The 16,916-nt window shown below is 37.3% G+C and overlaps 1 protein-coding gene across 5 annotated transcripts in view; it reads left to right on the top strand.

Annotated features, from left to right (window-relative positions):
• The window catches only part of ZNF536 (zinc finger protein 536), a 327,986-nt gene that overhangs the window by 192,974 nt on the left and 118,096 nt on the right, over positions 1-16,916 (top strand). For 4 of the 5 annotated variants that reach the window (XM_085234868.1, XM_085234867.1, XM_085234870.1 and 1 more), the window contains exon 7: positions 12,735-12,887. The exons of the other annotated variant lie outside the window; for it this stretch is intronic. In XM_085234868.1, coding sequence (XP_085090994.1) covers positions 12,735-12,887 — 153 coding nt within the window. The remainder of the gene's footprint in view (positions 1-12,734; positions 12,888-16,916) is intronic. 5 annotated transcript variants of the gene reach the window in all.

Here is a 16,916-nt window from a genome sequence, read left to right on the forward strand (position 1 = left end):
TTGTTATGTACCAAATTCTGCACGACCTTGCCAGCCTATTGGAGTGGCTCCCACTAGTACCATGCTGAAAAGGCATGGAAACATGTGTCTCCACAAATGCAGTAGTCTGCATTCTCAGAGTTTAAATTAGTCTGTTGATTGAGATGGTATTTATTGCATAATGGCTTAATTTAAGCTAGTACTTAGCCAAAATGAAAATCTTAAGTCCATCTGAATTGTTCAGTAGGAGTTTGTGTCTACATTTCTGTACTTATCTTTGTGCTTTTGTTCATATTTTGTCAGGTTGAGAGGTTTATTTTGTACATTAAATTCATAGGCAGCTTTGTCACAGCAGACCAATGTTTTGGAAGTTTCACTTAAAACTATCAGTCTTACTGTCTGTACAGAGCACTTATTGGATCTGTTTAATGTTTTCATCTTATATGCTGCAGGTAATTTTACTTCAGAATAGTGAAAAAATGGCTAAAACCTGCTCCTTCTCCATATGTTACAGATGTTTCTAGTATATACTTGTGAACTCCTCTCTCTTCCAAATGTGAACTGTGTCTGTAATCCTTTCTCTCTAACAAATGCATTTCAAATTAAAAATGTGCCCATTTTGAAAGATGTGATATTGCTGAGTCATTTTCTCTAAGTCAGGTCCTTTTAAGGGTTATGTTCCCCTGTTCTCTTGCCCTGTAAAGATCTTCTTTCTTGCACGTCTTACTTTTCTGACAGCCTTTTATGTCCTATGAGCATCCAGCTGGTAATTCAGTGTTGGTGAACACTTACATGATGGTTACAAGAACAGTCAGTGATTCAGAAGTTGGAAATCATAGTAAAGCCGTTTTCAGTAAAGGGAATCAAGCACTCAGCAAAATGGAGACTAAAGGATTGTGCTTCATTAGGAAGACTTTCTGTATCTGCTGCTGCTTTGGGTTGTGTGGGAGAATGGTAACACTTCCATGAATCTGAAAAACGAAATTTCACCGCAGCCTCTTTTTTTTTTTTTTTTTTTTTTTTTTCTTGCTGTTTGCCTTGAGATTCAAGAAGTTCTTTTGAACATTTTGGTGCTAAAGGCTAAGTAGAAGAATTGGCTCTATTCACTTTGTTCATTCTAGCTGCTTATTGTTAGGAATTTTGGTTTACAGAAACCAAGCATTTATTTAAGATAGCTCTGTACATGTCTGACTCTCTCCAAGAGCATCAGTCATTATCAAATACACTCATCTGATTGCAGTTATTTCTTCTGGCATGGATTTAATTGTATCGTTATCCACAGGTTTTTTTCAGCCAAATATGTTTCCCGTAGTTTACCATAGGCTTATTAATATATGCAACTAACATCCACAGTGGTCAGAATATTTCCAGAACGTTTTCCTGTATTTCTGTTTTCCGAGATGGCCAATATCTAAGCCTGGCCCTTATAGGCATGGCAGAGGAGCTCATGAGAACATTTTGGCTGAATACCTGGCGATGTTCATGGGGTAAGGGAGCAGTGCCTGTTCTGCTGTTAACTGAGAGAGAGACTAATTCCAGGGCAAGGAAGCTTTCAAAATCAAATGAGCATCACATTGCTGTATGTGTCTAATCTAAAAGGAGGAAAAAAAAAAGGAAAAAAAGAAAAAAGAAGTAGTCTCTCTGCAGTGTAGGAGTGAAGCAAATGAATATGGCCTTGAATACACTTTTTAATTTTTCAGCACTGTATTTTGACAACTTTAGTTCACTTTGTTGACTATTCAGTCAGACCATTTTTAAATTAAAAAGGAATACATGGTTGAATTATTTATTAAACAAAAGGTGCTTCTGTGCATGCAGACTACCTGTTTTTTGAGTTTCTTTTACCATTGCAGTTTGCGGAAATAGAATTTGAGAAAGTACATTGCTAATAAGCAAAGGAATGGAATAACTCTCCTTCTTCTAAAATGTGTCTTTCTCTGTCTCTGTGGCAGCTAATAAACTAAATTGTATCTGACTAGTCATAGAAAGAAATGCCAGATCTTCATTCAGATTTGCAATTTTGACCTTATTGTTGTTTCCTCAGTCTCTCAGGCTTTATATAGACAAAGGGTTATTAATTTCAGATACAAATGTAGACAAACCATAAACAGGTGGAAGGAAGCATGCAAAAACTTTGTTCCTTGCTAATGGGCAGCGTATCCCACTGGGTCACTGGTTCCTACTAGGGTGGTGATGATGAGCATTTTGCGCAGCTACCTTTGTTTGTCTCAGCACTACACATGGTTGTCTTAGTACTGGTGCTCCAGATTTATGTGCCTCCACTGTTTCTTCTATTTTGGAGGGAGTGTGGCTTCTTTGTGCCTGATCTTTTCTCATCCCGTTCTCCAAAAGAAAACACCTTCTAACCTTTTGTCTGGACTTAAATCACTTTGCTTTTTACCTGAGACCACTTCCAATGTCAGGCTAGGAAGCTTTGAGAGACCTTCCGTAAGTCTGTGAGCTTACTTAAAAATTAGTGGGCTATTTACCTAATATGGAAAGAGGAATTAGCTCACTGAATCAGTGGGACCATCTGCCTGAGAGGTTGGTATTTCTCATCCCTGATCTGGTGCACAATAGCTATGTAGGAAAACAGTGATACAAGAGCTGCAATAGGTGCAAAATGCCAGATGAGGCAGAAAAGAAGCTTTGGAGGTGGGCTCACGAGGCCAGGAGGAGCTCCCAGTTGCACTGGGGTGGAGGGAGCTGCAAGGCTGCGGAGCCGAGCATTCAGCTCTGACATGGCCTGTGGCAGGAAAGCAGTGAGCAGCAGCTAGTGACTGGGCACACCCCGGCTTTCATATCTACAGATGGAGACCTAAAAGATTGCAGGGCCACAGTCCAACACCAGCACATGTAAAATAAGGCTCAGGATTTAGATAACTCTGTTCCAGCATACTGACGTGTGTGGCTACGGTCCAACTCCAACACATGCAAAATTAGTTTCAGGATCATTCCAGCATACTGAAGCCTATGCCTAAACACGTTATTGCCACTAGCTCAGCTAAATCAGAAGAGAGTGTTCAAAATAGTATTTTCTTCTCTTTTTTTTTACCAGGATAGTTTCATTGAAACATTGTGTATTTTCATGGTAGAAAATGGAGATTGGATTATTGATACATCAGCCCCACATGCAGCATTTCTTATTTTTTTAGCACCAATAGTAATACATACTAGTGTACTCTAAAGCTATTTTAGAAAACGTGGGTACAAGTTGACCTACTAATGTACCTTTTGAGATACATCATTAGTATAAAAAAATTAATGAGCCTGTTCAAATGATACCGTGTTTAAAGACATCTTGGTCCCAATATGTCTGCAATCCACTGTGAAACCAATGAGGGAAAAAAAATACTGAGCAGCCAAAGGATTCCTTCTTAGGATTAGAAGTAACAGATTTAATCAATATTTTCTTATTACAGCAAACCTCATGCAATTAACATATTTTTAGAAAAAAGGTGTGGTTAAAATAGACTCAGCAGTTCAGAACTACTCGTAAGCGTTTCTTCAAATACAGATTTTTTTTTTTGTTTTGTGAAATGCGAAAGAAGTTGCATACTTAAGTGGCATGTAGCACTTAAATGGGAGAAAAGCCACTGGGCAATCAAAGCAGTAATTTAGTTTGATAGCACTGGAAAGTAAAAAGTAAGAAAATACAAATAGTGAAGAAGTCTGTACAGTCATAGTCTGTCCATGTGTTCTGTCATATGCTCTGACATTACCCACTTTTTGAAGACTATGTCAGCACCCCTAATCAGTAATCTGTAAACAGAATTACACTCTACTTCTCTTTTTGTTGAGAGGAAAACTTGTAATTCAGCTACGGTAACCCATACAGTTTTCTTTATGTGACTGATTCTAGTGTTGGTTTCTTTCTCACTGGGTCTGCAGAAAGATGATCCTGTGACATTTAAGTAATTCACGTTTTTCTTTATTAGAAGAATTGTATATAAAATCTGATGACCCCACTACTGGCTGTTCTATTCTGATTTTACCATAATAAGATAGTAATTATGAAAAGGGTTCTTCTTAATCAGTAGTTTGCAAAAACTTCTGCAACAATACCCGGTGCCCCAAGACCTACTTACAGTGTGTCCAAGTCTGTCATTCTGGCTTGAAAAAATTATGTATATGTATGTATGTATATATATATATATATATATATATATATATATATATATATACACACAGGATTTGTTTTAAACATTTCCATACAATTACTCAGCAAACTTTAAAATATATTTAATGGTTGAACACTGTGTGGGAGCTGGGTGTTAATTTGTGTTTTTTAGACTCTCACAGATAACATGTTGTTGGGCCAGTGGGGGGAACTTACACAAAATAGATTCAGTGCTGCTCTCTTCCACTTGGATTCACCATCTTCTCTACAATTTACTAACAGTCTTGGATTTTTTCCTAGTGTAGCCTGTATGCTGTACCAAATGGTTCTTTTTTCCCACAAACATAGTTTGGGAACAAATTAGAGGTCATACTGGGGTACATCTTACCTGCTTGTTTTATAGGTATGTAGAGATGTTGAAATGTGGAAGCAACAGGGTAAGCATGAAAGCAAGAAGGCAGTATATTCATTCATAGAAGTCCAGTTAGTGGTTATTTTAGTTGATTAGCAAGCAACTTATTTTCTCCCTCATGAAATTGCCTCCACAGATCCTTGCTTCTGGAGCTAAATCAGCAGTAGCAATCCATCCCAGGAGTGGGAGACCAGGAGTACTTAATTAAAGAGGGACTGTAAGGCAACTCTCCCAAATTGGATATCTGATCTAGCTTTGGCATCAGGAGAGCAATGCTAGGTAAAAGTGTTTATCAAGCTCCATGTAGGCTCTCTGCAAATCTCAGAGATGGGAATATGATGCAGACAGCCTGTAGAAGCTGCTATAACCTGAGTACTATGGGCTTTAGGGCCATCTGGTACCTGAACACCTGCCTGGAAATAACACATACAAATCCAAAAGATGGTCCAGTTTGATAGCTTCTCTGCTTATATTCCCCACTGGAATTTTCACCAAAAGCAGTAAACAGTCTGTATGAAGTGTGGAAGGACCTCATCCTATCTGGTCAATAATCAAAAGCCCATTTCAAAACTAACTCAGCTGAGTCAAGAGTTTGGGTAGGAAAATGAATGAGAGTGTTATTAGCATGAACATTGAGTGAGGATCCAGGATCCTCACTCCTAAGCCTGTTTTAAAATCAGGAGGAAAAAACTGTGGAAAGGTCAGTTGTGTAGATGGTTTGGGAGCTCACAATCCTATCAAAAGTACAAATGATGAGAATGAACATCGGCAGTATACTAAGGAAAGATCCATAAGTGCATATTGAAGCCCAGAGTAGCTGATCCAAAGAGTGTTTTGCCTGTGAAGAAACACTCGCTCTACAGGGGAGTACAGTAAGGCGTTCTGGCAGCTCAGATGTGCACTTCTGAAGAAAGCAAGAACAAACAGAAGCTCATCATTGAGAGTAACTAATGTTACATTCAAGACAGCAAACAGATCTGTTTTTCAGTAAATGAAGTACATCCTATTCTAAAGCATCCACTTTCCTGTGGAAAGATTATATGAAAACCAGTGGAATATCATGAACCTTATCAGTGATTAACAGCTTAACAGCTTTGATTTATAAATCCGAATTGTGGAATTGGGTTGGCAAAGACATGGTACTGAAATAGCAGAAATGGAAAGCCAGTGAAGGGGTTATGTGGTTCAAGAGTCTTGCACACAAAGGATTTGGAAAAGAACACAACAAGATTTTGAAAGAAAGTAGCAAAGATAGTATGATAGGGAACATCTAAGAGTGATCCATGGCCATTTGCTTCAAGCTCAGTGCTCATTAGCTGGAGCTTCCAGGACTGAGCAGTGATGCCATGAAACTGAAGACCAGGCAACAAAAAGCAAGCATTCTCATGGCCACATTTGGTGTGCTCCTGATGCTTGTTTGCTCCAGTGAAGGACTTTGCACTGGTCTGACTGCATAAGTTGCACCTTAATCATATTTTTAATTATAATGGTGCATGTGTATATGATTTCAGAATGGCCCTAAAAATCAAGAGCATTAAAAATGATGTTTGATATGTTTGTACATGCCAATATTAAAAAAAATTTCTTCAGCACTCTTTCCACTTTCATTTTCATTAAATTTTAGCAACATCAGTATTTCAATAACATGTTAAGGTCCTGATTCAAATCTAAGTGTTGAAGCATCACTGAATTCAGTAGGATTGAAGAGATATACAGTTGCAGGATTAAAGTTTAAGGCTCTCTTTCTTCTTTTGGAGAGCTAACATTATGTGTGATGTTATTTAACTGTAATCTTCTTGGGGCACAGACTGCATTCTGTTTCTTTAGTTAACTGACATAGTATCACTTGTTAGTAAAGCAATACAAAAAAATGAACTATTTTGTGTTTTATCAACAATTTGCATTTTACACAGTATTTCATTTTAAATAAGTATAAAATCTTACCCTGAATGGTAAGATGTAATTGCTGATCATGTATCTCTTTGTTCCAGACACTTTTATAAAAGTGTATGTATTATGTATGATGTGACCTTCAAATGTCATGAATGCGTTGTGCAATAAACTGTCAATATTTGTGGCTATAAGGTACTAGATGACTTTTACAATAATTGGAACAGCTTTATTAAAAGCTTGGATCACTCAGCTGGTTAAAGAGAAAGACACAGGCCAATGTTTATCTGTGAGTTTCCTTCTGCCAACTGTTAAATGAAAGATATTTTAAGATACTGAAGATGTCTTCTTTCTTTAAAAAAAAAAAAAAAAAAGAAAGAAAAAAGAAAAAAAGAAAGGAAGGGGTTAAAAAGGTCTATTGGTAAAATAGTTCTCTTAAAAAATCTTTTTTAATAGTATGAATTCTCAGTCTAAATAAAGCTTTGTAAGCTAATGAATGGTGAATAAGCCAAGAGGTTGGACTAGGTGATCTCCATAGATCCTCTCCAACCCCTACGATTCTGTGATTCTGGTTTTTGAGTTCTCTGTCTGATTTTGTCTTTTGGTCACAGGATTCTTCATGCAATCAGACAACTCAAAAGATGTGCTCTGAAACTGTGTTTAAACTTTGATTATCTCAAAAGGTTTAAAGATTTATAACAATTTGCAAAGTAAGACCACTAAGAACTCCAAAACAAAAACTGTAGGGAAACTGATTGAAATGAAGAGGATAAGAAACATTTTGTGATAAACAGCTTAATTTTGGTTAAGTATCTATTGATGTTTCTTTATGCTTGCGTGTTTCTTAGAATGCTCACCACAGTTTAAAAAAAAAAAAAAAACAAAAATCCTTACTGTAATACCTGAGATTTGCATACATGCAGTATAGTTGTGCAACCCATTGCGTGTGAAAGCCGCCAACTGTCTGTGTGTCATGTGCCCAGAATATGGGCTTTTAGGGTGTGTGTATTTCCCCAAAGCCACCAGTTAATGAGAAAGTGCTTAGAATATTCTGACTCCTCTTCTGTTGTGCTTGAAATAACACCTGTGGAGCTCCCATGTAGCCAGAGGTATTGGTGACATCCTCCACGTGCCCGCTTCTGGATGTGGCAAATCTTATGCGTAAGTTGATGTGAGTATTTTGCTTCAGTTTGTAGGTTCGATTTAGTTTGTACTTTAAATTTAAATCTGCTAATGCACTCGTCGGCAGCACAGGCAGTGCAGTTTGTGCCTTCTGTTTGCTTGCGCGAGTCGGAGGGCTAAGTGGGAAGTCTGATGTCAGAAGCGGTATCTCTTTATTTACCAGCGGAACCTTTGGTATAATCTTTATTTCTAATAATACAAACAATACGAATGCTGTTTTCTCACTAGTGGGCCTCCTTTCCAATTCTCGTCTAAAATAGCTCTCTGTTTAAACAAATTCTCTGCCAATCCATATTAATGCTCAACAGTTTAAGATTCCCATATATGGTCATTCTAAAACCTAAATCCTTGATGAAACAATAGAGACAGCAAGTTGTTCCTGACCTAAGACATTAGTAAATCTTTCCGGAGGCCTAAAATATAACTGTAATATTCAGTAATATTAGACTTTTATTTTAAGCCATGAACTTCACTAGCAAAAAGTGTAGGAACATCTGCTAAAAGGATTCTAATTTCAAATTGTGAGCGCTGGGCCAATGTTTGGGCCATTTTCATCTAAGCATATTAACTGAAGATACTCCAGGTAGCTGAAAAAATATCATTAATTATATCCCTGTCCTCAGTATTATTCAAGCTTTCTCTAAGGAAATAAAGGTAAAGCATGTTTTCCCAGAAACTTTTGTGTACACTTTACTGCTTTCCAGGGAACGGGGTGGTCAGAGTCCAGGCATGCTTGCATAATGATGACAGCAGCGACAGGATTAAAATGTTGAATATCTTCTAACTATCTTCTTGACATTAAATTGAGAATAAAATTTTTCCTGCTAAGGTAATTGTATACAAAGTGGGCTTATCTAAGTGGTTTGTAGATCTTTAAAAAATTGCCTCCTCACGTTGCGTCATGTTTCATTAACTTTGCAGGCAGTTCTAAACAACTACAAATATTTTGAAATTCTGAAATATACAAAAAATGTGGGATTATGTGCAGCTTTAAAAGCTTCTGGACATATTTTCAAATGGTTCTTTAATAATGCCTGAAAAATGTACAAAAGCAAACACATATTTGTAAGTGTGATTACCTATTTTGTGAGCTGATTACCTTTTCCATGTGATTGCCTGTTTTTGGCTAATTTGGCAATCCTTGTATTGGCAAATTCCAACTGACTTCACTGATAATTTAGTCTGTGTGAGAATTATGAAAGTGCCCCTTTGTGAATCCCTGTGCTTGCACATACATGCAGCAAATAAATTCTTTTCCAGAGTTTAAAGGACACGTATGGAGAAGATCCTTTGAAAATGTGCTAACATGACTGAAGTCAGTGACCAACTGAAAACACGCTGCTTTTTACAAAAGCAATCAGTCCTTTTCTAATGACCTTTATCATTCCATCCCAGAAAGGTATACCAGTCTTGCAGAAAACTGGGGAAATTTCAGTTTCTTTTTTCTTTGTGTTGTTTTGTGTGGTTGCTTAATTTTCATTTCAAACAGTGTGGCAAAACAGGTTTGTTAACATTTTGACCAAATTGGCCCTTTGGTTATGTAGCTGATTACTGCGTTCCACGACGGATGTTGAAGTGTTCCTTGCATTTTTCCCATTAGGACATGGGATAGTTAAATGCACAGCCAGAGGACTGCAGCTTTTCAAGACAAAGTCACTGGCAGCTGTGTCTGTGTCCTTGGTAGGAGAATGTCACCATTAAGGTGTGAAGTGTGTTGCACCAGGCATGGTTGCTTTTACTGTTTATTACTTTAAGGTCCAGAGTGCAGGTGAGTGGATGGCCGTTCTTGGCTTGGTGAGACCTGCCTGCCTCTAAGTGAGCCTCTGGCCTTGAGACTGAGTTAGTTTTGTGGCACAAAGACCAGCTTCTCATTTAGAACTGAACGAGGACGTTTCTTTGTGCAGTTCTCTATGTGCTGCGAGGGAAGCAAAAGGAAAGCTCAGTGAAAGTAAGTTCAGATACAAGCTTTGGAAGCATCACATCTAGCTTATACATCTATACAATATTTCATACGTGGTTCTGTTATTTCCTGCACTTGAATCAGGAAAGGTAGGAATGGGCCGGAAGACATTCAGGACATAGACCTGCCTGTAATGGAAGTAGGTAGTAAAAAAAGAAGTCTTATCTCACGTGCATCAAGTGCACATCATGTAGACCACATAACTCAATGAACCACAATGACTGCAAGATAAGTAACTGTTCTCTTTCCTTCCTGATCTTTTATCCTCAGAATTGAGCAGCCTGAAAACCATTGCTCAGTTCCCAAGTAAATCATAAATTAGATGGACTTGGTGGGGCTTATCCTAGTTGTGCAGATCTGTAAAACGTTAGCAAAGTGTTGTATGCTTTAATGTAACTGAGAGCTTGTACTTGGGGGAGGGGGGGTAACAATAGCAGGAGAAAGGGGCACGTCTGAGGTGCAGAATAAATAAGGTGGAATGTTTTTGTTTCTGCATATACACTCTTGTTGCCTTAGCCTGCATTCATCAGTTTGCCTCGTAACTCTTTCCATGCTAATTATTTATCCTTTTCCTGTTTTGTGATTTTGTTTCCCTCACTTTCCACGTATTGTTTTAAGAATGTTAAAATAAACTTGATAGCAGTGAGATATAAATGCATTTTAAAGCTAAGCACATTTTAAACTTAAGTGCCTGGACAAATAGGTACACTTTGCTGAAAGAGGGCCTTAGTAAGACGAAGCTGGGGTAGTGTTTGATGGGGACAAGACGACAGCCTTAAACATATCTTTTCATTGTTGGAAATAAAAGGACTTAGATGTAAAGCTGTTCATTCAGGTAGTGATGGCCTCCAGTGCTTCGGTGGGCTTTGTAGGCAGAGGAATTCAAAAGAAAACCCCTCAGCCCAGCTTTAAAGTCTTAGGAATGCTTTCACTGTGGGAAGAAAAATTCTTCAAGGTAAGGCCCCTGTTGGAGTAAAGCCTTTGGAGCTATCTACTGTATGTCTACTTAAATCTAAAAGAAAACTCTTCAGACCACCCACATCTTTCTTTGCTTCATTGTTGTTTTCAGTTTGCTTTTTCAGAGGGATTAGTGCTAGAGTAAACTCCATCGTCTCGCTGCCTTGAAAAAATTCAATTTTGTGTAAAGTGAAAATTAGACTCTTAAATCTGCAAAGCGAGCTGTTTATCTTACAAATTTATTCTTTTTTATTGGGCCACACATATTCTAGATAGAAAGATAAAAGGCAAATGGATAACAGGCCATCATTTAGAGTGACATATAGCAAAACATAACCAGTCGACTTATTCTGTAAATTCCTCCTGAGTGGCTTGTTAGCTTTATCTATATATTTATCTATAATGCTCATATAGTATTTATTGAAAACAAAAATAAAATCCTGCAATTTATCATCATGTATTTTGTATTTTGCACTTCACAAATGTTTTTTGCAGTCAGGAATTCTCTTTCTCCCAGAGCGGCTTAAGGCATGAATATATACAACTTTGGAGGAGAACAATAAAGTGGAAAATCTAAACTCTTTAGGAAGCTTGGAATTATGGACTGGCACCTATATCTGTTTTCCTGGGTTCTGAAAGACACAATGCACTCTGCATTATGTTCTTTCACATACTTGTGAATAATTCAAAATGACAATTACTAGCCCTGTAAACCTAAATAGCGTTCTGTAACCTAGCAGCCCATGAGCAATCACAAAATATTAAACAAGAATGTCAATTTCTAGAATCAGATTCTGACTTTTGAAAATTAGCAATAACTTGGTGACATGCATGACTAAGATAAGCATTTGTACATTTTTTGTCATGCTGAATCACCCCCTATTTCACCTTAAAGCAAAATTGTTTAGAGTTACCATTTAATAATAAATAATGAAGAGCCTGTTAGTTTTACCTTTTCCAGCAATGTGGTAGCTGGATCTCTGCTATTTTGTGAACAGTTTTTATTAGAGCAAAATGTTTAAGTCTTTCTTACGTCCATCACTTGCATTTAAAGGGAAATGCTGCGTAAACTGCGCTGTGTTTCCTGACAGCTTTAGTTCCATATCAGCTGGGTAGAGACCAAGCATTTTCAGTCAGCAGTTCATGGTTGAAATAATCGAGACTCTACGTGCGGATTTTAACTATATACTCTCTCCTTCAATACAGACCACGTAGCTCAGCCTTTGCATCCAGGACTGGCAATGTTGCCCATGTGTGTTGCGTTCCCACAGTCGTGAATCCATTTCAGAATTTCGACGTGTGCCGTGGTACTTTTTGGTGATAATGTTAATTGATACTTATATGTGATATAACGTGACCCTCTAAGTACAAGATGATAGCTGAGTCTTGTGTGGTATGAGTAATGACTTTTTAAAAACGTTGTGCATTTTGTAATTTCTATGCCAGTTTTTTTTTCTGAGTTATTTTGTCCATAGCCTGCTTGAATAATAGCAGCTTCTTCAGAATGGCTGAGAATTATGGTTTCTTCCTATGGCGAGAGAGATGAGATGTCCTGGAGTTTCACCCATTGTATTGCAATGCAAAGAGTAAGTGTAGCTATGAAGATGGAAGGAGAAAGCCTGGTAGCTGCGGGTGAAGGGTCAAAGGAGTCCCCTCTCATCTGACTGGATTTGCCATCGGCTTTCCCTTAATATGAGGTCACTCACCAGGTCACACGTTGTTTCTCTAATGCTGGAGCATTGCAGAAGAAAATTGATTAGCTTTACATGTAGGCATTGCCATTTCTGTTGGTCTGCCTGTCCCTGTGATTCCATTTTTATGGGGGGTTTTAACATGCTGATGCAAACTTTTTCCCTCTAAAATCACGCATATTTTTACAATACTTACAAATTAAATAGACTCAACAAAACAACAATTTAAAACTTTTGGGGGAAAAATTAATAGGAACTAAGCAAAAGAAGAAATCAAACCAGCTGCTGACACAGCTGTTTCTTTTCTTGTATAATTCAGTTCAATATAAAGGTACCATATGCTGCTTAAAATGATGATAGGAAAGATGAAATAATTTAAGAGAATAACAAGAAAATACATGAATTGTCAGCATTCTGTCAGATTTAAAGAATGAAATAGACAGGTGTAGTATTGGCATGTTTAACTTTGTGTTGCGTTAGCAGTTTTAGTGAGAAAACTTCTGACATGTGCTGAAGTGATGTGAGATCATTTCTGTGTTGCAGACATTGGAGAAGAAGCTGGGAGATCTGTAGGAGTCCAGCAGCCAGCTTTACTGAGAGACAGGAGCCTTGGTTCTGCCATGAAAGACTGCCCATATTGTGGAAAAACATTCAGAACATCACATCACTTAAAGGTCCACTTGAGAATACATACAGGTGAGAGGAACAACAGGAGCAGAGCGCTGTCTGCACATGCCATGTGTGTGGGGGGTTTACATACGATGCGGCTAGGAGCCTTAATTCCCAGGGTAGATTTGGATTCATTAGCTGGAGGGAGTCTTTTGAGAAAGACATATGACAGTCTTAAATAAAAGCACAAGGAATGTGTTGTTGGATAAAGACCACTTTAATAGAATCGTCTTTTCCCAGTTGAGGTTATTTCTGTCTCCTTCCCTGCTTCATCACTGTTTCCTTCAATTACCCTTGTCCTTCAATAGGCATAAGCCTATTGGTTTCAGACTTAGTTATACTAACTGCTTCAAAGGCCTTCCTTAGCATCTACTTAGGGATTCTGTATGTTTTGCTCAGTTACTATTTTTGTTCCATTTAACATGCTCATTTTTAACCTCTCACTGTTCCTATGAATACATCAGCTTCATGGATCTGCTTTTTTTTCTTTCTGCATTAGAACTCGCTCAACTTACTACTTGTCTGTAATAAAACTTCCTGAGATTTGCAGCACGACAAAACTTTCTATATTTTATTTTAATAACAAAACCAGATTTTCTACCCTACGGAGACTTACTACTGGTCTAGATTCTTTCTTTATTTTTGGGTATCACTGCTCTAGATTCTAGAAAAATACAACCATGCTATTTTAATTATAATACTACGTTAGCTTAAAAGTATACTTGGAGCCACAGTATAGATTTAAGAAGTGCTATTATATCTGTATCTAAAATCAATTAAAGAATATTAGTATCCTCAGATCCTGTTGATGTCATTTTATATGGTCAATCTGATGCTGTTTTCTTCCAATTCCTAGATGTTGCAGTAGAGCTTCAGGGAGTGTGCAAAGCTGGAGATTTAGGACACTTGTTTTTGTAGGCAGGCACAGTGGGCACTGCAGATGTGCAGTCATTTTATTTTTACAGCATTTTAAAGAAATTTCAGGATGTTACTGCTGCTTTTCTGATCAATAGGTAAAATAAATGGCATGAATAAATACTTTCCAGTTGAACCTCTCACGTGATAAAAGTCACTGTAATTTTTTATTTCACAGAGATAGAAGATAAGAAGTATTGGCCTCCTTTCTCAAAACCAGCAATCACATTTCTCCTATGTGCTTGCACAGGTGTAATGCTGAGTATTGGTTTTGTGAATATAAGGCCTGAATTTGAAAAATTGACAAAGAAGGCTGAAATTTATTTAAAGGAAAACATTTCACTGATGAAATGAAAAAGTTTCTTTGTTTTATTTTTCTCTTTGGAGTAGGAGTTGACCACAATGTTTTTACCTAAATTTTGCAATTGAGATTTATTATTACTAGATGTTTTTTTAAAATATGTTAATATGTTTGGATCGCAGTCTGTTTAGGGTAGGAATAGGCTTTCCTATGTCTTGGGCTTAGTAGGAAAAAATTAATGCAGTACAAACTCTATGTGCCTGCTCTCCAGCACTGCAAAAATAAAAACAGTTATTTTATTGGGAAATAATCCTGTAACTATGAGCTTTAAACAATTTGACCTTTTTACTAATGGAGAAGCAAAGGAAAATTCTTTAAAATAACCTGAGGATACCCATCTCTTTCTTTTATCTTATAATATAGAGGTCATTTTGTTGTTGTTTTAGAGGTGGCAATGATCATGCGTTTGTGGCTTAGAACTAATGGAAAGAGAATCAATTGCAATGGAAATATTCCTTAAAATTTTATATTAAAGCTTACTAATCAAAATTAAAACAAGAACAACTAAAGCATGTAAAGTATCACATAAAAAAGAAAAAGAAAACATCATACAGAATGTTAAAACAATATTTGCAATATATTTAAAAGGCATTATAATTTTAAAATAGATAAAGATCAATTTCCATTAGGTTGAGAACAAAGTATTTGTAAATAATGACAAGAATATGTTGAAATGGAGCAGTGTTTTACATATTGGAAGTAATCATAATAAATATTATAAAAATGTAAATTGGCAAATTACTAGAGTTATTAAATAAAAATTAAGTTGCATTGCTCTAAATGGAAATGATGTAATAGATATCAGTTATTAAACAAATATTGGTTAGCTCACACTAGCAGGGACAGTTTCCTGCTTTTTATGTCATACTCTGTCTTTATTATATGCCTGGATCATATAACTGACTGATAAAAAACACTTTACTGTGTTTCTCCACTACATTAACTCAATTACTGTTCTTGTTCTCACAGCACCTGTTTGTTAGAGAGGAGCTCAAGCAGTTCAGCAGAAGTCAGGTTCCTTCGAACATCTGTGTGTTTGGAGGCACATGAGTAGGTTGGTTTGGTACGCATGCCAAGACAAGACCTAAAGTCTGATCCAGCCAGGAGGTGCTTCTGTGGCAACTGGCCCGAAAAAGCTAGAGAAGCTGTTTAATCCTTCGTGAGCAGAGGGTGCTATGCTCTGTTTTAAAAGCATTGCCTGGTGACTTGGGTTGTTTCTTTTTTTTTTTTTTTTTTTTTGTTGGATACTACGTGGTTCCAACCTTCTCAGCATTGCATCTCGGTGTCTGTGTAGTTTGCTATCATATAACCTTCTCAAAACCAAACCAAAACAAAGCAGCCACCAAAAACTCAGTGCACTGAGTCCCAACCTACAATTGTAGGACTTTCTGTAATACGTCTGCTTTCTGCTTCCAGCCTGCCGGAGAATAGTGTGGCTCTTCTTTTAAGAATTTCAGAAGAGTGTCAGTAATGGCATTCCAAAAGAATCAAAGAGCCATCAGTCAGGATATCTGTCCAGGACAAGTGAAAACTGGATCCAGGTTGTAACAGGCAGTAGATGTGGAGGAGCCACTTTGTGATTCAGCCTCGTGGTTATAAACTAACCATAGTACAACTGTGAAGGTTGTAACACAGAAGGCTCAGAGGCCTTTGGACTTTGAGAGAAGGAAACTTGTTGAAGTATCTCAGGCCAGTAAAATGCAAAAGTTCCCACAGTTTATGTTTTTCTCCTCTGCAGGCAGCAGATTAGGGTTCCACCATTCAAGGAGCTGAGTACCTCTTTACGTTCCTTAGTGCTCTGTGTTCACACCAAAACCAACGAGTCGTGCATGTTTTTTACTTTACATACCCAGAACTTCGGACAGCATAGAAACAGTTAAGTGTTTTAAAAGTCACAATTTTGTATGTTCTGCTTTTGACAAGCAACATATGATGTGAGGACCAGTCCTCAGATTAGCTCTAGCACCTCTTTGTGCCTTGCATTAGCACTGAGGAACCGCTGCAGATGTAGTCCACTTTGAATTTTTGTGATCATTAGGTGCTCAGGTATATTCCCAGAGTGACTGGCACAATTAAATCCCTTGTGTAATGAAAACACTTTCCATGAGTCAAGTATAGCCCTGAAGAAGGTTTAAATTGTGCTATACCAAAGAACCCTAAGATAGAATAGGAAGAAGCAGCGTAGCCAGGCTGCGTCAATTAACAGAGAGTATGTTTTGATGTGTGTCATATGTATCTTACATGTGTTAAATACATTTGTGTGTTAAACTGCATTTTCCCTTGGAAATGCGATTGGCCAATTTTAAAACATGCTGAGAAGAATTGATGAAATACGATAAAAATGGTGCTGTTTTAAATGAACTCAATTCACATTTTCTTCCTAAAAAAAGACTGCCTGTTGCCATTCTCTGAAGGCGCTTGTAGTGGGATGAGCAATATGAATAATTAAGGAAAATGGGTATGTGTGCTCCAAGAGGAGACAATTTTGGTATTGAACATCCTTTATTCTTACATTTCTAAGATGAACTAAAAGGACTTTTCATTTCTCTAGATTTCTCCAGATTTCCCATCTTTAACACTGTACAGCATGCCTTTTCTCCTGTCTTAATGACATCTCAAACTTTTGTTGAAAATAATTGATTGAATTTAAATTTCCTTAAAAGTTTAAGAGGTAATGTTACAGTATAAATTTCCTACCAAACACTAAGTAGGGAAATATCCATTAGTGAAATTAACTACAGTTTCTAGGTAGCTAACAATGTGCAGTATACAGTAGGGCA

This window comes from Meleagris gallopavo, chromosome 13 (assembly GCF_905368555.1).
Source record: "Meleagris gallopavo chromosome 13, MGAL_WU_HG_1.1, whole genome shotgun sequence".
NCBI lineage: Eukaryota > Metazoa > Chordata > Aves > Galliformes > Phasianidae > Meleagris > Meleagris gallopavo.